The sequence below is a fragment of the Hakea prostrata genome, chromosome 2, assembly GCF_041222555.1.
Source record: "Hakea prostrata isolate BN-2017 chromosome 2, UWA_Hpros_2, whole genome shotgun sequence".
Lineage (NCBI taxonomy): Eukaryota > Viridiplantae > Streptophyta > Magnoliopsida > Proteales > Proteaceae > Hakea > Hakea prostrata.
Genome location: NC_142601.1, coordinates 50705140 through 50732870, shown reverse-complemented (window position 1 = coordinate 50732870; position 27731 = coordinate 50705140). Strand labels below are relative to the sequence as shown.

The window sequence follows — 27731 nt, the reverse complement described above, 5'->3', positions numbered from 1 at the left end:
ATTGATCTCCTAGCAAAATTTGCAATTAAATCAGAAATGAATTTCTATTTATCCTGTTCTTTTCACACTGTTTGGGAGTAATAGGGAAGGCATTTTCTTCAAAACACCAAAATACTTGAAATCTAATAAGACAACTAAAAACATGGAGGCTTCGCAAAGGATGGCCTTACATAATCATAACCATCATCATGGAATCAAATTGCAGACCTACTTAAGAGGATTAATACATAAGGACTTCAATCACAATTGTAGAATGAAACTCCTGCACAACCCTGTGGATAGGGGTGGATCTGATGAGGTTGATTTTGATCAAATACTTATAGATACAGTCGGCACCTTATGCACAGTTAAATGTTCACTCCCATCTGATTAATCATCAAAGTTATGTGACATAGCCTGAGTGAATGGTGCACTTCTAACTGAGCTGAGATAGCACTCACAAGACAGAAATTCTCGTGTACAATTAACATGGAAGAGCAATCTTCTCCAACAGTACCTGGACTCCATCTCTTTCCTTTCACATCTCTGATGCAACATATGATCGATGATTTCCAGCTGAGTCCAACAGAAAAAGGAAATAAAAAGCACATTGGAGAGAAATAACAGATGTAGTTGAGGATTGCTTCACTATTATTTAAAACTTGCTGCAGTTCCTCTTTACCTTGTCCTTCATTCTTCTATTGTCTGATAATTAACCATGTAAATAGCAACCACAGTTACAAAAGCCCCAACGAGCTGCAAAGGTGTGAATGTCTCACCAAGGTACACAAACCTGGGATAAAAAGCACAACATTTAAGAGTAAAGGAGGAAAAAGCATAATCTTGTTTTGCATTAGATTTTGCTTTTGGTTCATAAAAAATGATGGGCCAATTGAAAGGTTACAGACTCTAAAATAACAACTAACTGTCCTATGATTGCCCCCCCACCCACAAGTCAAATGTTATGTTTCTAATCCCTAAAAGTATTTTCTGTTCTTTGGAGTCTCCCAATGCTAAATTTTGGAGGGAAGAACCAAAGGATGGTAGGAAATTATGCTCTTAATCTCTTAGGCACAGATGCGATTCCCAAAGGAGTGGTGGGATAGGATTAAAGTTAATCCACATTCATAACCAATCATTCATCATTAAGCTAGGACGGATTGTGTTCTTACTCCAAGGATTCATCCCCCTGGACAGGAGTCAAAAGACAAATTTTTCTGGGGAGAGTTTACTATATTGATCAGATTTTCATTCTAACAAAGGCCCTTGTATTTGGACAAGCATCTCAAGTATTATTCCTACAGTTAGGAGCACCATTTTTTGGAAGCTGGGTGATGTGAATACTATTTTGGGGGAGCCCCTTGGATCTCGTGACCTAACCGTAGGATTACAAATATTATCCTAATCCATCTGTTTCTAACTTTATTGAATTGTTCCTTCTGCTCTCTTCCCTACTTTTTGAGATAGTGGGCAGAAGTCTGTTAGCCAATGAGATACCCAGAGACTTCTTATTTTGAGCATTAGTGTAAAATATGTCACTAATGACCCAAATTGTTGTAGATTTTTCTCATTCTTTTGATGTGTTGACTGATAATATTCTGTGTTTATCATGAAAGCCAAGTTCACCACCTCAATTATAAGAGGGGGTGTCTGTACTAAGGGAAACTAGCAACACTTTTTCAATCTTTGATGAATCTTGAGCTTTCTGCTTGACTAAAAAAGAGACAGCATAGTGTTTTCTTGCCTTCCTCCTCAAAAAGGACATGGAAGCAGGGATTTTGTGCTTAAGACTTTGAGTTTCTCCAAGGAAAAAGCATCCAATACCTGTCACATACTTTGGTAGTGACCAATTCAAATCTGACTCTGAATACTTGTGCTTTTCTGGCTGTTTTTTATGATCATTTTTTATTTTATATTATATACTAGGAATCAATATATTGTTTTCCAATTGTGGCAATGTGTAATATTGATTTTGGATTTTTTGTATCTAAACTTACTGTCCCTTCAAAACCACAGATACACAAACATCCCCATATCACTTGCCTTTACTAATGTTAGACTTCATTAAGCAAGTCTTAAATTGATGCTCATTTGTCACATGCGACGGAAGCTTGTTGCAATCAACGTCCCAGACTGGCTGGGCTTTGGATAGGATTCACGAAGAAAGTATTGCTGTTGCTTCTATAGATTTTGGATATACAGGAAGTGCACATGAGGTAAAAGCATCGAGAATACTCAGGAAATACAAAAAGCAGTTCTTAAAGATTGACAACCCAGACAACTGGACTGATTCTGATGACATGGTGACAGTGGGTGTATAATGATTCATGTTACTTCCCAATGGCCTAGGGCCATCTTTACTTTCTTGCTAGACTTTAAAACTTTACTTAAAGACTTTTAAGGGTGTATGCAAAACGAAAAGGACAGTTCTTTTCTACTGAACCAGCTCACAGGCTGGCAGTCAAAGCCCAGTTCACTAGGTTTAAATATGAACACTTAAACTATATCCTCCCAGCTTCCTTAATGCTGATTTTCTTCTTCTTTCCCACATACACCCCCCCCCCAAAAAAAAAAAAAAACTATAGAGTTGTTCAGTCTCCCTCTCTATATATATTGTTATTGGATGATGCTTTCTGTTTAAGCAGGCTTTAATGATGCTTACCCGAAAATTGAAGCAAACATTGGAGTTAGAAAGGTGAGGGAGCTCAGTCTTGTCAAGCTACCTGCAAATGCATTGATAATCAGATAATTTTTCTTATATGACTCTCCTGCAGTTGGATATATGAAGATCACAACTTAAAATACATAAGAAGAACAAGAAGAAAGTAAAGAAGACCTCTTGTTGCATTGAAGAAGAATACACCATAGCTGACAGCACTTCCAAAGACGGAGGTATAGATAAGTGCTAAAAGATCAGTTGACGAAAGTTCCTTAAGACTCCCATTGATAGCAGGCTCATGATTAACTACTGAAAGCACCACGAGAGGTAGCCCACCAATAACCATGTGCTGAAAACAGGTTGAAGATCATTAGTCATTCCAGTCTCCATCTAATATTACTTCACCAACAATTGATTGACAAATATAGCAGATATCCAAAACAATTGCTTTTGAAATAGGACTGAACCAACTGGTCAAAGCATGTTTAACCTATAAAAATAAGATTTTCCTGCTTCCAGTATGATAAAGAGCTAAACTACACCATTTTTTTCATCTGAAAAAAAAAATCAGCTAATTAAACCAAAAAAAGCACCCAGATTCATTCCCTTACACTGTCCAGTCTGATTTAGAAACATGCTGATTGACAATAAAATTGCAATAAGAGGACCTTAGCCAATCCATTCATGTTACAAAAATATTTATAATTATACTTTGTTGGAGCTTGCAAAAGTTTATGACAATTCATATGAAAATATCAAATAAAAGAAAAGCAGTAAAACCTAAGGAGTAGGGAAGTAGGGGGTCCTAATAAAAACAACAAACTGGCATATACCATGGCCTCCAAGTGATGGTAGAAATGACATGCTTGCAATTTTTTTCTCCACCAAAGTCCCAGAAGAGAAAACCATATGTTGTGGACTAAATAAACTATCCAGTTATCAAGATAAAAGACCTACCCATCCAGTTGCCATGATGGGGTGGGAATACTTGGTTACCCAGCGGACCATTACGGTGCCCACAGCCATGCTCTGAGCTGCAAGAAGCATCCACCACTCTCCACTCCCCCACAATGAATTACTCTCCTTGAAAGTAACAGCAGGGATCTACAAAAGAAACAACACTGTTTACCAGGTCAATTCATAAAAATAAAATTAAGACTTAACATATAGGTCCAAGGAAACAAGAAGCTCCAATCACAGCGAGGCCCTTTCATCAGACAGGAATTTATACCCACAATGGTCCTCCAATTTATTTTGTCCCTTGCCAATTGAGGAAGAAGCCTGCTATAGCTTCAAAATAAAACAATCGGTGTTTTTCATTGCATACAATAACATTCCAAAGATGGGCTTTTAGTCGGACCAAGCCTTTCCAGTTTTATTTTGTACAATTCTAGAAACAAACAGTTAATGGCTTTCAAATGTCACTCAAGTAAAATTGAGGTAAATTCTATTCCCAAAAACCTGTTACACATCCAAACTGTTGCTGCAGTTCTTAGTAATTAAGGGTCCGCTCAATAACACTATGAAAAACTCTCTGGTGTTTTTTGGCTTTAAACACAGAAAAACTGGTTGAAAATTGTTTACTGTACACATTTCGTTTCTGGTGTTTTCAAAGTACAAATTAGAAATGGCTCTTTATGCTCTTAGAAGCAACTTTCAAACATGTATGACAAGTTTTTCTGTTTTTCAAAACAAAAGCTGGATTAGGGGTGCTTCTACTTGAAACAAAATACAACAGGGGTAAAAAGATGGTCATTTCCATCTAAAACATACATAAGCTTTGCAAGCATAACTCTGAACAATCTTAATTAGCCATGAAGACAACCTCAACACAAAGACCACATAAGACACTGAAGGAACTCTGCAAATCTGACCTCACCTTCCTAGGGGAAACTTGACCAGAAGCTTCCTCAGATCATATTGTTCATCTTCAACCTCAGGTGGTCTTTCTTCTAATTTCATTTCACCAAAAAATCATAATCCATCTACTACTGTTATTCTGCTATGTTTTCCTTTAATAGCATATACATCCAGTTATAGTGGCTCCCGCAGTTAACATTAGAATCACATAATTGGGGATGCCCAAAAACAGAATAGTTTCAGATTCATTGAGAATGTAACTAAACTCTTTTTCCTGGGTTTTGATTCATTTGTAGTTTACTCTGCTTTTTCAATGTCTTAAGGTCTCTAAGTGGCAGTAATTAGAAGATAGATTCTGATCCTTGTGAACAATGAAGTCAGGTCTCTGGCATTTCCTCCATAAGCCAAAACTCTGGAACTGCCACTTGGAAACTTCAGGATAACCTATGGGATTTCCTCATTTGTATGATGAGAAGTATGGTCTGGAAAGCTTAATAATCACAGTGTTCCACAGCTGTATCACTGTATAATTGGCTCTCAGGTTTGTGTTTTTTTATGGAATCCTATTTGTGAGGGGTTATTGCAAGATTCTTATTATTTTTTTTTTTTCATCTAAAAAAGGAAAATGGAAGTTTGCAATGGTGTTCTTGTATATCAATGAGAGCGACAATATATTTGATAATGCTACTAAGGGTCCTCCTGTTATGATCTGAGGTCTACCAAAATTGAAAATCTATTGTTCCTTTTATTTAAGAGATGAAAAATAAACGAAAAGCATTGATGATCTTCATCACCATGCTGCATTTAACACTGAATATAATAAGAAGCATCCCTGCTTGAATTTTTTACTTATAAATTTCCAACAAATTCCATAGCTTTCATTGTTTCTGTTCACTGATATATAGTGATACAACAACAGGGACATTCCTCAACTCCCCAGCTTTCTCAAAACAACTCTAAACCCATGAAGGATGATCTTTTGGCTGTTATTTTCTTACATTGGTTTGTAGGTATGTTGAGAAAAGGAGGGAGGTTGGTGGCTATGAATGCATGATTCTTGAGCTTTCAACTTTCAACTTCATGAGTTCTCTTCATCCAAAAAATATAAAATAAATAAATAATCATATATATAGAAAGTAGAGAAGGAATGAGAACCCCAACCAACATACCAGAACTGATTCTCTAGACAGGCAGAGAACCCTTGGTCTCAATGCGCCCCTACTATATATAATAGATAGTTTAGTCCGGTAATAGATAGTTTAGTGGTTCCAAACCTCACTCCCCCTCCCAGGGAGGTGAGACTGAGTACCATAGCTATCCGAAGGTGAAGTGGATGGTCTCTCACTAAAATCAAGTACTTGCGGGTGTCGTTCAGCCTCCTTCCAAGGGAAGGGAGGCCTCACTTGCCACGCTCACTCCCTCACTTGCCCCTGACAACGAAGCGAGAATTGAATCAATTACTCGTTTCAGTCAGCTTGCTCTCAAACTGAGTTCTCTTCATCCAAAAAACAATAATAATAAATAATCATCCAAAAAATCTGGTTTACTGCTTTTCTTCTGAGGTCTTTTTTCTCCTTGTGGGTTCTCAGTTTAGTGTATTTGAATCGAAGCTTATATAAAATTGGCTGGGGAGAGGAAAGGGATGATTGGAAGCACAGATACTGAATCAGCTGCCAGAATTATCGTTTCTCAAAAGCACTTGACAGTCAGAGGTAACATGCAGGATTTGAAGCAAAAGTTTGATCAGCCCATGGATGAGGAGGCTAGAAGGATGAAATATATGTACAGAGACTGCGAGACAATAGGAGTCTACTGTTTTAGCCATTTCGTCTTAAGTAGATTTCATCATTCAAGAGTCTAGAGTCATGTTAAACAAACTCTGCTTTGTTGGGTATTTTGATGATACTAGTTCTAAAGATTCTTCTCATTGTATAACCATGTAATGAACTATTCTGGTGGCTGGTTTTCCAATTAAAGATCTGGTGTTTGGGCTGTTCATATTACCCACATAATTGTATATTACTGTTTAGGATGATTCATGCAGAGAACATGTGGCAGTTCATTGGATAGTTCCATAGATTTGGGTTATCATTTCTCGGAATACAAATAATGATCGGTTAAATATGATTTTATTTTCGAAAACAAGGTTTTATCAAGCACCATTTGTCTTCCTGAAACATTTTCAGAAAAGAGTTTGTCAAACACTTTTAGAATTGATTCTCAGAGCAGAAATTTTAAAAAGCATTTCTGGTGTTTCTTGGAGCAGAAACAGGAGCAACCTTTTCAAAACGGACCCTACGTTGTTGTTAGGCTAATAAATCCATGAAAAGCAGGATGAGAAGGTTGGAAAAAATTGAATAGCTAAAGTCTTAAATTGTATAAAACTAAAAACCAAATATAATATTAAAAAAAATGTATATTACCAGGGGAAAGAATTACCTCTAGGAGCAGAAGACCTATAACACCAAACACAAGACCTGCAACTCCAACGAAGCCTATAGATTCACCAAATAATAAGGCTGCAAGGATAGCCACTGTCAAAGGCTGTGAATCAATTATCACCTGTATCAATAATTATAAACCTTGAGAGCTCCCAATATTTAACATTCACTTCCACTACCAACAACAACCGGAAAATAGGTTAAGACAGATGTTGTTTAATTTAAAGGAAAAACCAATTAAACTTAATAGCATCTGGGAAAAGAAACATAAAAAGATTTTACTATTAGATTTAGACATCGAACTTGACTTGATGAATTTCAACCCGGAGAGCCAATAAAAGCAATAACATCATCTTCAAATTAAACACCAACAATGAAAACATAAATCCAGCAAGTATGAAGCATGGCAACAATGGAATATGGAACTTACGCTACCCAAGCCGGCTGAAGTCTTCTGCAAACCTTCTGAGAGAAAACCCTGTCCAGATAAATAAATAAAAGAAGAAAGGGAAGTGTTAGGTGAGTTGCACAAGATTTTTGAAAAAGAAGATACGCATAAGACATAACCAAGGTGAGAAGAAGGGCTGAAGAGGGCCAAATACAGCAAGTCCAAAAAACATTCTCAAGCTTACATGATTTTATTTTTCAAACGTTTCAGTTGCAGAGACAATTCTTTCTGCTAAGCCCACCTGAAAACAAGCAGCATCGACAATTCCAAAGAGAAGTATCGAAGCCCAGGCGATAACCCCAGAAGGCTGCCTCTTTCCAGTCAAGCCTGCGAAACCTATTAAAATCATCCCAGCCGGAATAAGTCGAAATGAAGACACGAAGAAAGGCCCGGCCTTGGGCAGGACCTCTTTCATGGCGACCATAGCCGTTCCCCAAAAGAAGAAGGGAGAAATCAATATAGCCCAATCCAAGAGGTCTCGAGCAAAACCCTGATCAAAGATCTTTTCATCTCTCAAGGGAAAAGCTGAGCTCTCCGGCTTTAACAAAGGGACGGTCTCCGATGAGGATTCCGGAAGATTTGAGACGCCGGATTCAACCGAGGTGTCAACTTCGGATTCGGTCCTTCTACAAGCCAAAGTGCCGGTGGATTTCGGAAACATCTTCCTAGTTCTAAAGTTAAAGTTTGTAAGCTCGCCGGGATTGAATGAAGAAAGCTGGAGCGATCTTCCGGACAAGAGGTCATGGTGATTTCTAAGGTTTATTGAGTTCTTTTTTGGCGAGCAGAACAAATGCAAGTCGGAGAGAAAGGAGGAAGTTGCCAATGCTGCTGGCATGTTGGTAGTACTATAATTAGTCGTGGAAGAAGGAATTTCTATCTACTACTATTTTTGTGGAGAGAAGAAACGAAGGGCTGAAGGTTCTGCAGATAAAAATCCGACAGGAATGGCTGTCCAGCTAATGCTGCCTGTTGGAAAGGGAAAGATTGATAGCCCCGGCCCGAGTAACGATTAACGACCGCGTTTCATTTTTGCTTATTTTCATCTGGACCCCTGAGGTTAGCTCCATGTCACTTTTAGTCCAATTTAAATTTTCTTTTGCATATGACTCCCCTGTGGTTTTAAAAAATGATTAAATAAGGACAATCTTAATAGAAATCGTTAGTTTAATAAATTTGGTGACGAAAATACCCTTTTGTTCTTTGAATTTTTTTAATTTATTTTAGTTTTAATCTACTAAATATATACTAAAATAAATAAATGAAAAACCTTACCAAACTATTTTCTACGCAAGAACAGCAGAGACTGGAAAAAAAGAAAAAAGAATACGAACAGTTGTGGATGTGGATGTAGGGCAGAAGTGATAAGAGTTGCAGATTTTAATCACCTTCCTTCCAGAAGAACATGTTCATGGGATAGGAAGAGGAGGAAGAAGAAGAAGCAGAGGTGGTGTGCTGATTTGAAATATGAAAGGAATCGAAATCTTGAGGATGGGAAGTAGATTATTCGAGCCATCAATTTGGTCCCAAACAGAGCTACCTGGACCTCAGCCAGATGGAATAGCACCAAACCATGCCTCCTCCATCATTTCCCTCCATGGAAATTCCGGTGACCCAAAAACGCCTTCCCATTTCGCAGAAGTCGGTTCCTGTGCAGGGGCTTCAGTATTTTCTGTTCCTCACTCGATTCCAATCCGGAAGGAGAATTGCCCTCAAAATAGGGCTTCTTATTCGGATCGTCTTTGAGGTGTTGGCAAGATCTCCATCACCTACGCTTGTAAATTTATGCCTTCTAGAGATTGTTGTTGTTGCAGCTGCTGCCGTTGCGGCAGCTTGAACTGACTAGGTTGGCGATTTTCTGGGTGGGTAGGGAGGGATGAAAGGGATGAAGTAGGAGCTGTTGCAGTTGCTGCTGCTCTCTCTCGAGCTGTTGCAGCTGCAGCTCTCTCTCTCTCTCTCTCTCTCTCTCTCTCTCTCTCTCTCTCTCTCTCTCTCTCTCTCTATAGTGTCTTTCCCTAGAAAATGTTCGGGGAAATTGTGGTGAGCATTCACTCCTCTTAGCCAGAAAGCCTCGCGATCATAGGCCATAGCAACGTCTTCTGCAGTGTCGAATGTGCCCAACCAGAGACGAAGGTAACTTGCAGAAGGAACTATTTCTATTCTGTTTTGTTTTCTAAACTCTACTATTTTTGCAAGGGAAAAAAGACTTTTTATTTTATTTTAGTTTTCTTAAATTAAAATTCAAAATTCAAAAGACACAAGGGTATTTTTGTCATAAATTTATTAAATTAATGAATTCTGTTAAGATTGTCCTTATTTAGTCATTTTCTAAAACCACAGGGGAGCCATATGCAAAAGAAAACTTAAATTGGACTAATAATGATATAGACCAAACCTCAGGGGGTCCAGATGAAAATTACTGTTAGGTTTTTTATTAAAATCTATATTATCTATATATTAAGTTTCAAAATTAGTTTTCGCATTTCTTTTATTTAATTGTTTTGTTTGTGTGTGGGACCCTTGAGGTAAGTGTGGTAATGAGGCACATGAGGTAAGGGTGGTAATGAGGCACCATGAGTAAAGGAGGCCCTTCGTGACCTTGGTTATGAGGCTCTTTATGACATTGGTCATGGGTCTTAAAGGTCTTGATCATGGTGATGAGGTGGACTTACTTGAATGGTGGAATTACTCAAATTCTAACTCTTGACATTCATTTCTCATTTCAACTTCATGACCATTCATGGCCATTACCATGAATGGGGGTTAAGGTCTTTGAATGGGTTAAATCCTATTCATTCCAAAGAAGTGAATATGAGAGTTACTTCCCCAAGTAGTGGGGATGTTAGGTCAAGGGGGTTTATTCACATTAGTGGAGGAGGGACAAACCATTGATTCTCCATTAGTGGAGAATTGATTCTCCCATTGTGAGGAGGTGTGGTTTGGGCCTATATAAACCCAACCCTTCCTTGCATATTGTGTGGAATAGTGACTCTCCTCACTCACATTATTTGTTTTACAAAGTTCATTTCTTTCTTGAGTTGTCTAAGTGTTGTGCTCTAGCTTTTGGCTCCTTTAAGGGACTAGAAGAACTACCTCATCTTCTAGTTGGAGGTTGCTTTATCTTGGAGGTGGTGGTGCGAAGAACCCTTGGTAGTAGGGTGCATCAATTACCTTAAAGACAGCATCAAGGTGTGACTCAACCTCATCGATCGGTGGTTCGTTCGATTGCAACTTCGAGCTCTACGGATTTGCTAAAGACGATCTTCATCTCTCAATTGTATTGCGATTTCATCTTTGTATGTTTGAAGAATTTGTAATACAATTACCCCAACAAGTTTAAGGTAATTGACTTGGAAGATCCAATGGCAAGTCTTGGAGATGGCGACTTCAACAAAGACGGAGACAACAACATTGAGGTTGTTGATGGAATTAACACCGGAGGAGATCCTTCAAACAATACCGTTGAAGGTAATGTCAACAAACAAGGTGACGACACTTTCGTTGCCATAGATGGTATGAGATATCCATTCCTTGCTACTCATGATTCAATCCCCACTAATGTAATTCCAACAGTGACAGATCTTATCCTGGATTTGGGTAAGATGAGGATTGTCACTGAGTTCGACAAAATCGAGCAGTTTGGAGGTCAAAACTTCAAAAGGTGGAGGCAAATGTTGCTATTTGCCTTAGCCCAAATTGGGGTGGCATTTGCCTTGACCGAACCCATGCCAGAAAAAGTATTGATCCCGTTAAGGAAGGCAAAAGGGTGGCTTGGATTCAAGCGGACTACCAATGCAAGAATCGACTTCGAATGCATTATCTAATGACTTATACCATGTGTATAGTTCATTAGAATATGCTTATTCGATTTGGGATGCTTTGGTTAAAAAGTATTCTATTGAAGATGCTGGTTCAAAGAAATACTTGGTGGCTAGCTTTCTAAATTTTACTATGAAAGATAGTGACACAATATCAACCCAAATTGATTTATTTCAAATTGTGGTTGGGAAGCTAGCAAAAGAGAAAATGGTCTTACCTGAAGAATTTGTAACCGGTGCCTTGATTAAGAAACTTCCACCTTCATGGAATGCTTTCAAGATGTCTGTGAAACATAAGAAGACAGGATTGACCTTAGACCAGTTGATTGTAAGGATCAAGATTGAAGAAAGGAACTGGTTCAAAGACAAAGGTGAAAAAGACCTTGGAGAAAGTCGCCTAAAAGCGAACTTGGTGGAAATCAACAAGCAAAACAAGAAGAGGAAAAGTCATCAAGAATATGATGAGTCTTCTAAGAAGAAGAAACTAACTTGTTTTGTTTGTGGAAATGTTGGCCATTTTAAGAAAGATTGTAGGTTCAAGAAGAAAAAAGGTGAAAAGGTGAACCTAGTTGAAGATGATGTGTTTGTAGCTATGATCACAGAAGCCAATTTGGTTGAAAAACCAAAGGATTGGGTGTTGGATAGCGGTGCTACAAGACATATCTGTGGTGATCTCAAGATGTTTTCCTCCTATTCCATGGGCTCAAATGATGAAAAGGTATTTATGGGAAACTCCCAAAGTGCCCCTGTTATGGGAAAAGGTAAGGTGACTTTGAAACTTACTTCGGGAAAAACTATTGTTCTCACCAATGTTCTCCATGTGCCGGATATTAGGCGAAATTTAATTTCAATTCCTTTGCTTAATAAAGTAGAAATGAAGTTGGCTTTTGAAAGTGATAAGGCAATTATCACTAAAAACAATGTATTTGTGGGAAAGGGATATCTTAGTGAGGGATTGTTTGTACTTAGTATTTCCAATGTTGTAATTGAAAAGGCTAGTACCTCTTCTGCTTACTTTGTTGTTTCGTCTAATTCTTTTGATTTGTGGCATGGTAGGTTAGGTCATAGTAGTGTAAAATATATCACCAAACTATGCAAGTTAGGGATGATCACCGAAAAGGTGGAATCTCCCAAGGACAAGTGTAAAACTTGTGTGGAGGCTAAGTTAACCAAAATGCCTCACAAGACTATGGATAGAAAGAGTGATCTCTTGGAATTGATCCATAGTGACTTATGTGATTATAAGTCATATGAGTCAAGGGGAGGAAACAATTATGTTATCACCTTCATAGATGATTATTCTAGATATACCATGATTTATTTGCTCAAATCAAAGGATGAGGCCGGAAAGGCATTTATATCTTACAAAACGGAAGTTGAAAATCAACTTGGCAAGAAGATTAAAAGACTTAGAACCGATAAAGGGACTGAGTATTTTAATCTTGATAAGTTTTGTGAGGAAAATGGAATTATCCATGAAACGACCGCTCCTTACCAACCGGAATCAAATGGGGTAGCGGAAAGGAAAAATAGATCTCTTAAAGAGATGATGAACTCCATGTTGTTGAGTTCTAATGTACCACTTGATATGTGGGGGGAAGCCATGTTGACTTCATGTTATCTATTAAATAGAATCCCACATAACAAGACCGGTATGGTTCCATTTGAAAAATGGTTTGGTAGAAAACCAAGTATAAAACATTTACGTGTTTGGGGCTGTTTGGCCAAGGTGTTATTACCGGATTCCAAGAAAAGGAAACTAGGTCCCAAAACATGTGATTGTGTGTTCTTGGGGTATGCGATAAATAGCACGGCATACCGATTCATGGTAATTAAATCCATGGATGATGTTATTGAACCAAATAGCATCATAGAATCAAGGGACGTTGAGTTCTTTGAAAGAATATTCCCCTTTAAATCCGCCTTACCTATAAGTAAGGAGAGCCAATTGATCAATGGGGAGTTGGATCCAATTGAAGAGAATATCAATCAATTGGGTATTAGTGATGGAAATCAATCAAGAACAAGCAAACGACTCAAAAGACCCAAATATAAGGATGATGAGTGGCTTGTTTACTTGGTTGATAAGAATCCTCTTAATTATAAAGAGGCTATCACATCACTAGATGCCATCTTTTGGAAGGAGGCAATCAAGAGTGAACTTGATTCAATCTTGGCGAATAATACTTGGGAATTGGTAGATTTACCAATTGGCTCTAAAACTTTGGAGACCAAGTGGATATTTCGAAAGAAGTTAAAAAGTGATAGGTCCCTTGATCGTTTCAAGGCTAGACTTGTTGTCAAGGGATTTAGGCAAAAACCAAACATCGATTATTTTGACACATTTTCCCCTGTGTCAAGAATTGCCTCAATAAGAGTTATGTTGGCAATTGCGTCAATACATAACTTGGTCATCCATCAAATGGATGTAAAAACTGCTTTTCTAAATGGTGATTTAGAAGAGGAAATTTACATAAAACAACCAGAAGGTTGTATTGTAAAAGGACAAGAGCAAAAAGTTTGCAAGCTTAGAAAATCCTTATATGGATTGAAGCAAGCGCCTAAGCAATGGCATGAAAAATTAGACAAGGCTCTAATTTCAAATGGCTTTATCATCAACAATGCCGAAAGGTGCTTATATAGCAAGTTTCACGGTGGTAAAGGCGTATTTATTCTATTATACGTAGATGATATGTTGATAATGGGGACGAGCTTGGCAATAGTGAATCAAACTAAGCATATTTTGATGTCTAATTTTGACACAAAAGACTTAGGGGAAGCTGATATGATTCTTGGGATCAAGATCATCAAGCAAGGGAATTGTATTTCACTATCTCAAGCTCGTTATGTGGAAAATATACTTACAAAGTATGGCTACCATGAACTTTCAGCAGTCAAAACACCTTTTGAGGTGGGATGTCATTTGAAAAGGAACTTGGGTGAACCAGTGAACCAGAAAAGGTATGCACAAATCATTGGTTCAGTTTCATATCTTATGAATTGTACATGTCCGGATATTGCTCTTGCGGTAGGAAAGTTGAGTCAACATACTCAAAATTCAAGTAAAGAGCATTGGAGTGCAATTGATAGATTACTAAGGTACCTAAAAGGTACTATAGACTATAGTTTACACTATAGTGGTAAACCAACAGTTTTAGAAGGGTATTGCGATGCTAATTGGATTTCGGATACAAACGAATCCTTAGCCACTAGTGGGTATGTGTTTACACTAGCAGGTGGTGCAATCTCTTGTAAATCCACAAAGCAATCATGTGGAACAGGTTCTACCATGGAAGCTGAGTTCATAGCTTTAGAGAAGGCAGGAACAGAAGCCGAATGGCTTAGAAGTTTAATGGCGGATATACCATTGTGGGAAAAACCGACGCCATCGGTATCACTACATTGTGATAACCAAGCTGCTATTCACTTAGCCAAGAATAAGGTGTACAATGGTAAAAGGAGGCATATACGCCTTAGACACAATCTTGTGCGACAGTACATAGATGAAGGAATGATAGCTATCGATTATGTGAAGTCAGAAAGGAATCAAGCTGACATGTTCACAAAGGCTATGTCTGTCAAAAACTTGTGTATTGCATCTACAGGAATGGGGTTAATGCCTAATCCTCGGGTCACATGATGGATACCCTACCTATGTGAAGAGGCTAAATACCTGAATTAGGTTCAAGGGGTACAAACGAAGTCATGGGAAGACCGGTTCAGTACTACCATTTATAATTATTCCATTCTAGGGTGTAGATGAAGGTAATAGTACTACCACAAGGGTAAGGTTGAGCGAAGCTCTTAATTAGTCTAATCCCAAGGAATGTGGGGGTGTGTTAGTTGTGGTGCACATCGAGAGACTAACCTAAGTGGATGTAGGTGGTTTGGCCGCCACTAATGAGAACTTATAGGCGAGTGCTCTAAACATTCATGAATCCAAGATAAGGGACATGGCCGGTTCAAAAGTCCAATGTGTAGTGTAAAAGGTAGCTCCAAAAGTCGACCTTTAGGACATGGATGATGGGGCGGTCAGCTACACTAATGAGGAAAGGTTCAAGGAGTCTGACTCTACCCGTACTTTGTAGCGCGACTCATTAGACCTAGTGTAGGTTCAAGTCCGAAAGACACCCCCACCCCACCAAAACCCCTAAAAAAAAAAAAAAAAAACACCCCTTATCCACACTTTAAAAAAAAAAGACGTTTTTTATTTTTTTATTTATTTTTATATTATTATTAATTTAATTTAAAAATTAAAATTTAATTTTTTTATTTTTTTTTTTTTTTTTTTTTTTGTTTCCCCCCCCCCCCCGCACGGGGGGAGCCCACCCCCACAACAGGGGGAAAAGGGCACCCCCCCACCAAGAAAAACCCCCCCCCCCCCCCCGCCCCAAACTAACCACCATACTCACCCCCCCCCCCCCCCCCCCCCCCCCCCCCCCCCCCCCGGCAAAGCTCCCCCAAACCCCCCCCCTTTTGGGAGGGGTTCGAGGAAAATCGAACCCCTGTTTCGATGGGTTTTTTTGGTCATTTTGACCTGAAATTTGATGTGTAGCCTAATTTGAGGCTAATAAACACATTGGTAGTGTTATTTTGATCTAAAACATTACCTAAACTAATGTTCTTAATCGACCCATGTCTTACTATACGCGGACGAAAGCCCCGAAACTAAAAACCTAAAAACTCATAAAACCAAATCATATAAAGTCTACAATTCATTGTACAAATACTGTAATACATAAAGTCATCCAACCATATAAAATCTGAAACTCTCAGTCTCAGTACCAAGTACTGTGCCTAGGTGGATCGAATTCCTCTGACTCAGACTGTCTCCATTGATGCCCCCCCAACAAATTCACATACTCATCCCATCTCATACGATATTGAAAATTGTCTAAGTAATCATTCACTGCAGTTCTATAGCGGTCATCTTCCGCTGCCGTGAGAACTCCAATTTGAGGGAAGTGAGAATAGGGCCAAGGAACGTACTGCATGCCATCAGATGCCCTTGTTGGTACGAATGACTCTGATTGTGAAAGAGAGAGAGGGACATCATAGCTCCCATGATACGAAGAACTGGAGGGGACACCATAGCTCCCATGATACGAAGAATTAGAGGGGTTACTAATTCCCATATCATACTGTCCATCTGAAGGAGGGAGAGGGACACCATAATTACCCGTAGGCCAATAACCTGGTGTGGAGCCTACAGACTCATCCAAGCTCATGGACCCCATTGACGCAATCGCCGCATCCCAAGGATTAACATAGTCATGGCCAGCTCCCCTCTGATGGTGGCTCGGCCTCGTATCAGGATATTGACGACCACGCTGATACTCACCACCATGATCATAATCCTGAGTGGCATGATCAAAATGACTCTCCCCAGTGTATCTGGGTGGGGGCTCCTGTGTCTCTGGTAGTGGAACATGTATACGCTCTCCAATTCCTCCACCACCACCACCACCACCACCACCACCACCACCACCACCACCACCACCACCACCACCACCATCATCATCTCCACCAGTCTGACTAGGCGAGAGTGTGTCATCGGGAGTGTTGTCCTGCGGCTCCTCCGTGCCTGGTGCCATCATCCAATCCTCATCAGCAGTGGCAGCTGCCTCTGCATGTGCCTGACCCTCTTCAGTGGCCATATACTCACCCACATTAACCCCTGCAGCTTGAGCTAGTTCTGGGTCAGGCCTCCCTCCAGGTTGGTCCAATACCGGCTCACCCCTGTCCAACATCCACTGAGTGAGGGGATCTTGGTCATCTTCGGCAACATCAAATATATCATCGAGATTGATGTATTGCCTTTCATTCTGAGCCTGCTCCCTGGCATATTGCAGCTTCAACCTCATATTATAGTGAATAAATACGAGGTCATTTAGACGCTGGCTTCCCAACCGGTTCCTCCTCTGGGAGTGGATCATGCTGAATGTACTCCAATTCCTCTCACATCCAGAGGCAGAGCAAGTCTGAGACAGGATCCTGACTGCCAATCTTCGTAAGTTTGATGAACTATTGCCATAGAGATACCACCATTCAGCTGCATTATCACAAAAACATTAAGTTAGAAACTCAAAAGTCAAAAGACTCAAAACATTTATGCATCTAAGCCCTAAGGATCTAACTATATAAGTATCTAACCTGGATCCATGGTTTCTCTGCCCCGTACAGCACCAGCTCCACTAAAAGACCCAAATGCATCTCTAAACAATTTGATCTGCAATAATACAATCATTAGTATTGATTGGTTATCTAAATTATTTAAACAATTAATACAACTCACTAATCGTTTGAAATTCCCAATGTCTCACCTCATTGTGGCAAAATGATTGGACCATCTCATCTGGCTCCAACTTCGTTATCACCTGTATCAGGGCATCCAATAGGTTTGTGTCCAACCCTAAATGTTGACTATATTGATACTTAGGGTTTAGAAAATATGCTGCATAATTAAAAAAGCTTAAAATTAGTACCAACTACCAAAGTACCAATACCTACAATTCTACAAGCCCACAAGTCTACAAGACTACAAGTCTACAACTACAAATCAACAACCCAGAATATTTACTTACCGGCCCTATGAAGAGGATGCATCAGATGAGCTGTCCATCGTGCATCGACAATATCTAAGAAAGCCCGATGTCCTCTAGGGTTTGCTGCCTTTATAGCATCCTTCATACGCTCAAGGGATGCATACAAGTGGGGCATAGTGGGTCCCCTCAAGGAAGAGTCCACCATACGCAAGACCTTTACTATAGGATCTATGGTCTGCAACACTACAGTAACACATCTCCAGAAATCATCAGATGATATTGTGTACTGTGCGGCGCGCCCATTGGTCGTGCTGAATTATCACAAACTCATTAAGTCAATAGACAATAAATATCATACAAGATAATCATAAACTCATAATATAAATATAATAATTTATAAGATGAAATAGTAGATAGTTATCTTACTTGGATCCAGCCCAATCAAACCACTCCTGCGATGCAAACATGGATCTGAGGCCCGACTTCTTATCTTGCATGCTGCTCAAGGCGACGAAATTTGTCGCAAATCTTGTCGGACCAGGTCGCACCAACTCACCTCCACATGATCTCCGCATCATTGCCAAAGCAACGTTATGATTGTAGATGAAGTTGGTTACCTGTCTTGCACTCTCAACGGTGTTGTGGACAATGCTGATTTTTCCAATGTCCTTCAGCATTAGGTCAATTGAATGTGCAGCACAAGGTGTCCACATAAGGTTATAATCAGGTGAAGCCATCAACACTTCACCGGCCTTCTTATAGTTGGAGCCATTGTCAGTGACAATTTGCACCACATTCTTCCTACCAACCTGGTCGATCACATCCTGCAGGAGACCCATGATATATCTGTGGTCTTTCGTATGACCAGTAGCATCCACTGATTTCAAGAAGACAGTTCTCCAATCACAGTATACCATGAAGTTGATGATGGACTTTCTCGTCGGGCCGGTCCATCCATCAGACATGATGGTGCATCCATAAGTATCCCAAAAGGGTTTCATACTATCAATATACTCCTGCAGCTCTTGCTTCTCCTCTTGAAGGAGGGTGGTCATCAACTCTGTAGGGTTGGGACCACTATATCCAGGGCCTGCCGCTGCAATAGTATCAATCATATTCGTATAGTATGGACCCTGTGCTGTGTTTGCTGGGATGTGATTGTAATAAATCCACTTTGACATTGCCTTCTTTACCTTCTTTGCCATACCTTTCCATGCACCAGATATCTTGGGCTGCTTGGCCCCTTTTCTCCTGAATGTATCAGGATCTTGCTCCATGGTCGGGTCTGGACGGCGTGGATAATCAGATGGTTGCCGTGGTAGTGGCACTGAACGGTCTGAACCTGATGTATGAGGGGCCCGCTGACTCTGTGATCTGCCAAACATGCCAAATACACCACCCCTCCCCCCAGAATCAGAAGGTCTAGCCCCTGTAGGCCTAGATGGACCAGCTCCTGTAGCTCTAGCTCTGGCCATATCCTGCTCCTGATGGTGCAATCGTCTGCTCTCTGCCATGGCCCGCCGCATATCCCTCTCCTCCTGATCTCTGTCCACATCAACAGGATCAACATCCCTATCATCATCTGAATCATCCACATATGATGACGGCCCCCGCACTGCATCATCTAGTGCTCTATTGACTTTCCTTCGATCATCTTTCTTCTTCCCCTTTTGTTTTTGTAAATCCCTGAGTAACTTGATTACATCTGGATGGGCCTCTGTGCATTTAGTCACATCCTTTGAACTCCCAGTGATGTGACCCTTGAACCTACTGATGCCACCTGAGTATATTCTTTTGTGACAAAAATTACACTCAGTTTTATTTTTGTCTCCATCAATAGCCGTACAATATTGCCATGCTGGGTCAGTCCTCCCTCCTACTGCTGATCTCTCAGGTTGTCCCTGACCCTGTCCTTGACCCTGTCCCTGTCCCTGTCCTCGTCCACCCTGGGAAGACCCAGTTCCCCTCTGACTCCCACCAGCAGACATGATGACTGTTGCATTCAAATAACATTAACAAATAACAACATCATTATAATTGTTTATACTTTATACACATATAAACAATCATATATGAAATTATGAATATTGCATGTATGATATAATTATAAAAATAGGCTGCCCATATCAAAACCGGCGATGAAGCCACATGGGCAACACAACCAACAGTTGAAAAATACTTATATAATTATTCCATAATTTTCAAAACATTTCCCCCCATTTTCCCCTATTTTTTGCATTTTTCATAATTATTGATATTTTTATTAATATCAGGATATTTTTTGAAAAATAAAATAACTTATTTTTCGGTCAAAAAATATTTCGACTCCGTGAGTCCATAGATCGGCTCACGGAGTTCCACATATGTTTTTTCTATCATCATACAACCACTGTATCACTTAAAAAGTAATCATACAAGATAATCAAAATATCATTTTTTACCCACAAAAATAAAAAAATTAAATACTTTGCGGAAAAAAATTCCGACTCCGTGAAATCGTAGATCGTCACATGGTATTCAACATATATTAATTTCAAAATCATCCAACATCATATAGCATGCATTTTGTGAAAAATTACTTGGATAAGAATGGTTACCTGTTTGACGAAAAAACTCTCAGATCTGTGCGAAACGGCTACTGATCGACAGAAACAACGTGATATCCGGCAACAAGGAAGCAAGATGTACCCGTAGATGTCGAAGATCGGACGAAAATATAGTGAAAAGTGCGAAAAATGAGAGAGAGAAGCTCTGGAGAAGAGAGAGAAGAGAGAGAAGGGGGGATTAAAAAAAAAAAAAAAAAAAAAAAAAAACCCAACCCCCCCCCCCCCCCCCCCCCCCCCCCCCCCCCCCCCCCCCCCCCCCCCCCCCCCACCCCGCGCCAACCAGGGGTGAAATTGAATAAATCAAATCCCCCCCAACCAAAAAAAAAAAAAAAGAACCCCCCCCCCCAGAACGGGAGAAGGGGAAAGGGGGGTAAAACACAAAAAAGGAGGGGGGCCACACCCCCCCCCCCCCCCAAAAGGAGAAATTCCCCCCCCCTAAGGGGGGGGGGTTTGGGCCGACCAAAACCCCCCCCCCCCCCCCCAAAATATTGGGGAAAATGCCCCCCCCCCCCCCATTATTTTTTTTCCAAAGTTCATTTCTTTCTTGAGTTGTCTAAGTGTTGTGCTCTAGCTTTTGGCTCCTTTAAGGGACTAGAAGAACTACCTCATCTTCTAGTTGGAGGTTGCTTTATCTTGGAGGTGGTGGTGCGAAGAACCCTTGGTAGTAGGGTGCATCAATTACCTTAAAGACAGCATCAAGGTGTGACTCAACCTCATCGATCGGTGGTTCGTTCGATTGCAACTTCGAGCTCTACGGATTTGCTAAAGACGATCTTCATCTCTCAATTGTATTGCGATTTCATCTTTGTATGTTTGAAGAATTTGTAATACAATTACCCTATTTTAGGCTTAAAATTTTCAAATTTTTTCCCCCCAAAAAGATGATTGTATTTGCAAAAAAATTTCATGGTCAGATGTTAAGAAAGATTTAATCAATAAGACATTTATAAAAATAGAAAAAATTACTCAAATGTAATATATTTTTGAAAATAATTATAAAATCTTAAATTTCCTAATAATTTTTCCCACCCAACTAATATTCTATGATAACTTACCCAAATGCTTATCAATTCCATCAATCTCTTGGCAATTCTCTGACTCAATATATCTTGTCTTTTGTAGCTCTCAATCCTCCTATCATTTGTAAGTTTCATCATTTGCAATGAAAAACTTGAGGATAATTTAGATAGTTTACAGTAGAATTTATTTGGCTAAAACATTTTTTAAAATACTTTATTAAGTAAATATATATATATTATTTTAAATCTGGTCATTTGAAGTTTTTTTCCTTATATTAAACTTTTTCCCCCAAAAAGAATAAACTCTCATACGCATTTTGGAGGTATTGTACTGATGGGGTGTCCCATGTTCGTTGACCTCTTAAGCCTTATATTGTTTCTTTTTTTTTTTCCCGGTACAAAGATGGGACTAAACAACCTAAAGGAAAAAAAACAGAAAACTTAACTTAAACAATACTCTCTATCCACCATGAGAATTCCTTCTACCCCAGCTAGAGGATCCGAGAAGAATGCCCATGGTCCGAGGACAAAGTTGCACTCTAGACATCCAGTCAGCGGCTTTATTTGCTTCTCTCTTAATGTAAACAAACCTCACCCTACCATTAATGCCTGAAAGGGTTTTTATTTCCTCAATGAGGCGAACAATACACTCTTATGCATGCTTGCAAGGGTCGAGGAGAGCAACAACCTCCTTAGAATCAGATTCGGCTTGAACTCCAAGCCAACCTAAGGCCTTCAATGATCACAATTAATTCTGCTTCAAGGACAGAACACAGAGGAAACTTCCCTTGAATAGCCCCTCCTGATCCCACAAAACACCCTCTAACTGCATATAGTTCTCCTTTCTTTTGAGAGAAGCATCCACATTGCACTTTATTCGATCACCTACAGGGGCTTTCCACACGTTCAAAACCTTCGAACTCTTGTTGTTTGGCAGCATCGAAGAGCACGTTGCCCAGGCAACAGCCACCATTCTCACATAGTCCTCAATCAACTTCAACCCATCGCTTGGTCAAACAAAATCCTCTTCATGTATATCTCTATTCCTCCAATTCCAAAGAGAATAGGTAGCACAAGCGAACCAAACCATCCAACTCCCCATCGATTTGGACATGGAACCACAAAGATTAATGAAGAACCATTCTTCTAGCCCACACCTGAAGAACACAGTATATTTTTCCTTAGCCACCAAATGCATCCATACCCCTTTAGCAAATGTGCAATCTCGCAAAACATGAAGGCAATCTTCATGCCTACTCATAAAAAAGCTACAATAATCACGCTCCATTAGTTTCATTCTCATCTTGCAATGGTTATTCAATAATCTATTTTTCACTACCAATCAAATGAAGAATCAAATACGATAGGGGACCCTTAAGCCCCATATTGTCTTCCAAAAATACTCATCAAGGAAAAGACCTTGATTCACCCTGCCACCATCTACCAAGATGTCATACGCCGAGCTAATAGAGAAGATTCCCACAATCGTCTGGCTCCAAACAAAGACATCTCTACCCCACCAAAAATGGGAGGTCTACAATCATCAAATCTTTCCAAAACATTGCATGGGAGAAGATTCATGATGCAATCTATTCTCCACTCGCCATTTCCATCAACATATTGACTCACTATCTCCTTCCTCAAGCTTGGGTTAAGGTTACCATTGACAAGAGAACCCAACGTAACCCTTGGAATCAACCAAGCATCCTACCAAAACCGGATAGTTCTGTCCATCACCCAAAATAATGCAGCAATTCTCTAAAACTCTAGGAGCAACCCTGCATAATGCCTTCCAAAGAGGGGAATCGAGGAACAAAGCCAAGAAAGTAGCATTTCGCCGACTAGATCCATATTTCTACTTAAGAAGTGCTGCCCATAGAAGAATTTTGCTAAAGAACCCCCACACCAATTGCATTAAAAAAGCATCATTGACTAGAGAAAGGGAACGAAAGCCCAAACTTCCTCATGCTTGATGCCGACATAAACTCTCCCACTTGACTAGATGCATTCTCTTTTTATTCTATGTGTCACCCCAAACAAAAGCACGTGTCAACTTCTCAATCTCTAACAAAACACCCTTAGGGATAGTAGTAGATTGCATAGTGTAGTAGGGTATTGTCATGAGTATGGATCTAGCCAAAATAACCCTCTCTGCAAGTGACAGAGAATTCACCTTCCACCCTGCTAACCGGTATTTCACCTTTGAGACAATATAACTATAGTCTCCCTTCTATGGTCTACCACTCCAAATGGGAACACCCAAATAATGCTCAATATCATTAGTCAAAACGAAGCCACTCTTCTTTGAGATGGCCTTGGCTAAATGATCATCAACATTCCTAGAGCAATGAACCCTAGTCTTCTCAACACTAACTTTACTCCTTGAAGCACAACAAAACTTACTAAGACACTCAATAACCACCTCCACTTGGTTTAAAGAAGCCTCTGCAAACACAACCACATCGTCCGCAAACATAAGGTGGGAGACTCCCACACCCTTACGCCCATTTTAAATAGGCTTCCACTTTCCTTGAGTAACATTATGAATGCAATGCGTCAATCTCTCAATGCAAAGAACAAAAATATAAGGTGAAAGAGGGTCACACAAGCAGGCTTAAACAAATCTATTGCCTCCCCAAAGAGAACCTTGTTGTCAAGATGCACAACATAATCACCTCAACAAGGTTGTTAGAGATCCTAGCTCCACAAAGAGAATCTCAAATAAAATCCCACCTCAATCTGTCGTAGGCCTTCTCCAGGTCTATCTTAATTGCCATAAAACCCTGCTTACTACACTTCTTTCTTATAGTGTGAAACAACTCTTGAATAATAATTATATTTTCCTGAATATGTCTCCTTAAAAAAAAATCTAACCTGATTAGGGGCAACCCAACTCGGCATGAACTCTTTTGAGTTTGTTGGTGATAGCTTTTTTGAGAATCTTGAAACTGACATTATAAAGAGAAATGGGACGCAACTTGACACACTTTCAGGCTTATCCACCTTGGGAATTAAGGCATTCAAAGTTTCATTGAGCTTGGAAACTAGCTCCCATTGAAACGCCCCCTTCACTATCTGCATAATCACACTCCGGGTCACCTCCCAATGCTGCTGAAAACCATATGGGTCTAGAGCCTTCCAAGGCCCCATTTGCTTAATGGCTTTGAAAACTTCTTCTTTTGTGAAAACACCTGCAAGATTTGACAACCAGTTAACATCCAGAGAGGGATAGACATGGGTGGAAACAAGGGCTTGCATTTCAAAAGCATCATTAGTAAAAATATTTTTATAGAAGCCCTCCACATGGCTTCTAAGCTCAATTGGATCAAAGATCCATTTGCCACCCTCATCCTTCAGAGAAATTATTTTATTCCTCCTTTTGCGAGTTATTGTGGAAATATGAAAATACTTGGTATTCCTGTCACCTTGTACCATCCAATCCTTCCTAGCTTTTTGAGCCCAAAGTATCTCTTTTCTATAAAGAACTTTTTTCTAGTTCCAATCTGAGGTTCTGTTCAAGCCAATGAGGAAAGGGTTTCAACACCCATTAGTCAAACTCCGTTGAATACTTCCAACCCTAGCATGGAGACATCTCTTTGCACACTCAAGATTCCCAAAAACCTTTTTATTCCAGTCCAACAAGTTATTCTTCATATCATTAAGATCATCAAGGAGCTTCATATTTTCATTCCACCCTTCTAATACCACCTCGGAGAATCCCTCATGTGTAAACCACATGGCCTCAAGGTTGAACGGCCTCTTTCTAAAAGGCCCAGTAACTGGAGCAAGATCCTCCATAAGAGGATGGTGGTCAAATTTGAGTCTCGGAACCACATGAACAACAGCCTCTAGGAATAGAAGACGCCAATATGTCGAGTAGAGCCCTTGATCCAATCTTTTAAAGATACGCCTATATCCACTCTAGTGAGGACCCCTCCAAGTGTACTTCGCTCCGATAGATCCCATATCAATGAGACTACATTTATCTATGTTCTCCTTAAACTTAGGTCTACATTGCATAAAAAATGCCATCCCAACAGTCTTGTCTAGAGGATTCAATCGGACTAGCATATGTAGCCGATAAAACCCATTTATTGTTTGCCAAATCATTGACTTCCAAGAGTAGAAATTGACAATGAGTTTGCTTCCAGTTATTATTAAGCAAGATGCACTAAATTTCTCCAGACCTACCTACCATTTTGCTTCTAAAGCTTTCAACACCCCTCATTTTCTTTATAGCTCTGTCTGCCTTCACCCCCACTAATGTGAGGTTCTAATATTATAATAAAATTCTGGATTGTATTCCTTCCTATAGTGCTTTAAGGTGGTGGTGAAGCTCCTACTCCCCATCCCTCTACAATTTGAACAAAAATTAAAAACATGCAACATTAAAGTCAAGGGTCAACCTTCATGCTTATTTCTTCATTTGAATTTTGAACCTCAATTGCAACAGAGAAATTTTGCCTTGGAAGCAACCCTCCACGATCGGGTGGTTTGTTTTGGTTCAAACGAGATTGAGCCACATCCCTAGGGACAACCCACATCCCATGATGCCCTTGGTTGATTCTCACCATTTTTTTTGCACGTATTTTTTCTCCATCAGCCTCTAGATTCTCGTGGGACCCATCAAAAACCACCAAATTTGCTGCACTCAACCTTTCCCTTGCACGAGCAATATCCTTTGGCAACTCATATGTTAACCGAATTTGAGGTCCCAACACATGTTTTGATTCTTGTCCAATTAATAAAGAGTCTTCCCCCACACCCAATATATGGATCCAAGGCTCATGCATGCAAAGAGAAATTACCTCCTATATCCATATCTAACACCTCATTAAAATCCATTAGTGAGGTTGGCTTTTTCTACTCCCTCCACCAAGTGGGTAGAGCGTTAACTAGTACTTACCATATTGGCAAATAATGGATTATCCATCATACCATCCATGCCATCCTCCATGCCATCTTCATGTAACACATCAAATCTGGACCCAACCCCAAGAATCCCACCAACTTGCCTTGCTCACCCCTTGGGGTGTTCCCTCTTTCCACATTTGGGCCTTCTCTCTCATTGCCGGCGTCGGCACCTTTACGGAAATCTTTCTTGTAGCGAGGTCATCCATGGGCCATAAGTGTTCTCCGAGGCCACAGGAGTCTTGCTTGGCAATAGCTACCCCCCTCCCAACTCCTGGTGAAGCATCCCTCTTGGCTTCAGTGTTGCATGACTCATCATTGGTTGAAGTAGCACTACATTGTTCTTTCTGATGGCCGAACTACCACACTCGTAACATAACAAATGCAGAATTCATACAAAATGTTATAAACCTTCTTTTTCATTTGAACTTAGAAAGCAAGGGTTTGGACAAATCGATCTCTACACACACCCTCACAAACTTGCCTCGTGTAGCCATTTCAGTTGTACTATCAACCTTGACAACCCTTCCCACACGACTGACTGCCCAAGTTAAGTAGAAATCTCTTATCAAAATACTCTATCAAAACGCCTAGAAAACGGACCCAGACAATTAGTTTTTTAAGCTCAGTGCTACTAGGATCAAAATCTAGTTCCCATCTCCGAATGGACAAGTAGTGATCAGATATTATCCAAGGGCCTTCCATCAACACCAGTCGAAAATCTTTTTGTGACCCAAACTTTGCAAAAAACCTTCGCTGTCCAAATCTTCATCTTCTTCAGCCAGATCTTCAAGAACAAATGGATCGCTAACAGGACAATTGGCTACTGTCTCCGCATAATATCACCGAGCAGGGGATGTGTTCTTAGGGTCACCTTCTTGCGACGCACGTCCCCTCTTGACCTTCTTGCTACTATGCTGCAATTGGTTTGCCTCTTCCATTGTCGTCTCCACAGGCACGCCTTCACCATTCGCTATAGCCTTATATTGTTTCTAATCATTTATCTACAATGAATTTCAATTTGCATGGAATGTAGGCATAGAGTGGTTTATACTCGATCGGCCCATTGTCTGGTTCAAGCTTTTACGGGCTAAAAACCGAGGAAAGCTAAACTGATTCATATTGAGGGAGTATAAAAAAAAATTAGTCAGGGTCAGGCTACCATCAACCTTGGGGTTTTAATTTTGAACCGGAGCCATCCCATTAGGAACCGAAATCGGTCCACCCAACAGCGTATTGGGATAGTGTTGGTCTTTGTTTCCTGTTAATGGTTCGAATCTGGCCTTACTGGTCTAAACCAATAGAACTAATTGGTATATATAAAAGTTTTAAGGAAATTTACTCCCAATCTTAAATATATATATATATATATATATACATATAGCTAATTACTCGTTATTCTCTAGATTAATAGTCTAGAAAAATAGAAAGAAAAATGATAATCAAGG

General features: G+C 39.9%; 2 protein-coding genes across 4 annotated transcripts; both read right to left on the bottom strand.

Annotated features, from left to right (window-relative positions):
- Positions 1–70: 70 nt before the first annotated feature.
- LOC149024731 (nodulin MtN21 /EamA-like transporter family protein) lies at positions 71–8330 on the bottom strand. Of its 3 annotated transcripts, none has more exons than XM_089144936.1 (8): positions 7629–8330; positions 7370–7417; positions 6938–7060; positions 3596–3742; positions 2816–2987; positions 2642–2702; positions 662–772; positions 71–555 (listed from the first exon to the last, which is right to left on the bottom strand). In XM_089144936.1, the coding sequence occupies exons 1-7, from the start codon at positions 8220–8222 to the stop codon at positions 670–672; spliced, it is 1248 nt and encodes a 415-aa protein (XP_089001062.1). In that variant the 5' UTR covers positions 8223–8330; the 3' UTR covers positions 71–555; positions 662–669. The 3 variants fall into 3 exon arrangements, with proteins under 3 accessions (XP_089001062.1, XP_089001063.1, XP_089001061.1); XM_089144937.1 differs by having other exon boundaries at positions 71–525; XM_089144935.1 differs by having other exon boundaries at positions 72–772.
- Positions 8331–16716: 8386 nt separating this feature from the next.
- LOC149024730 (uncharacterized) lies at positions 16717–19788 on the bottom strand. The gene is made up of 4 exons (XM_089144933.1): positions 18174–19788; positions 17787–18058; positions 17526–17656; positions 16717–17431 (listed from the first exon to the last, which is right to left on the bottom strand). The coding sequence occupies exons 1-4, from the start codon at positions 19733–19735 to the stop codon at positions 17351–17353; spliced, it is 2046 nt and encodes a 681-aa protein (XP_089001059.1). The 5' UTR covers positions 19736–19788; the 3' UTR covers positions 16717–17350.
- Positions 19789–27731: the final 7943 nt, after the last annotated feature.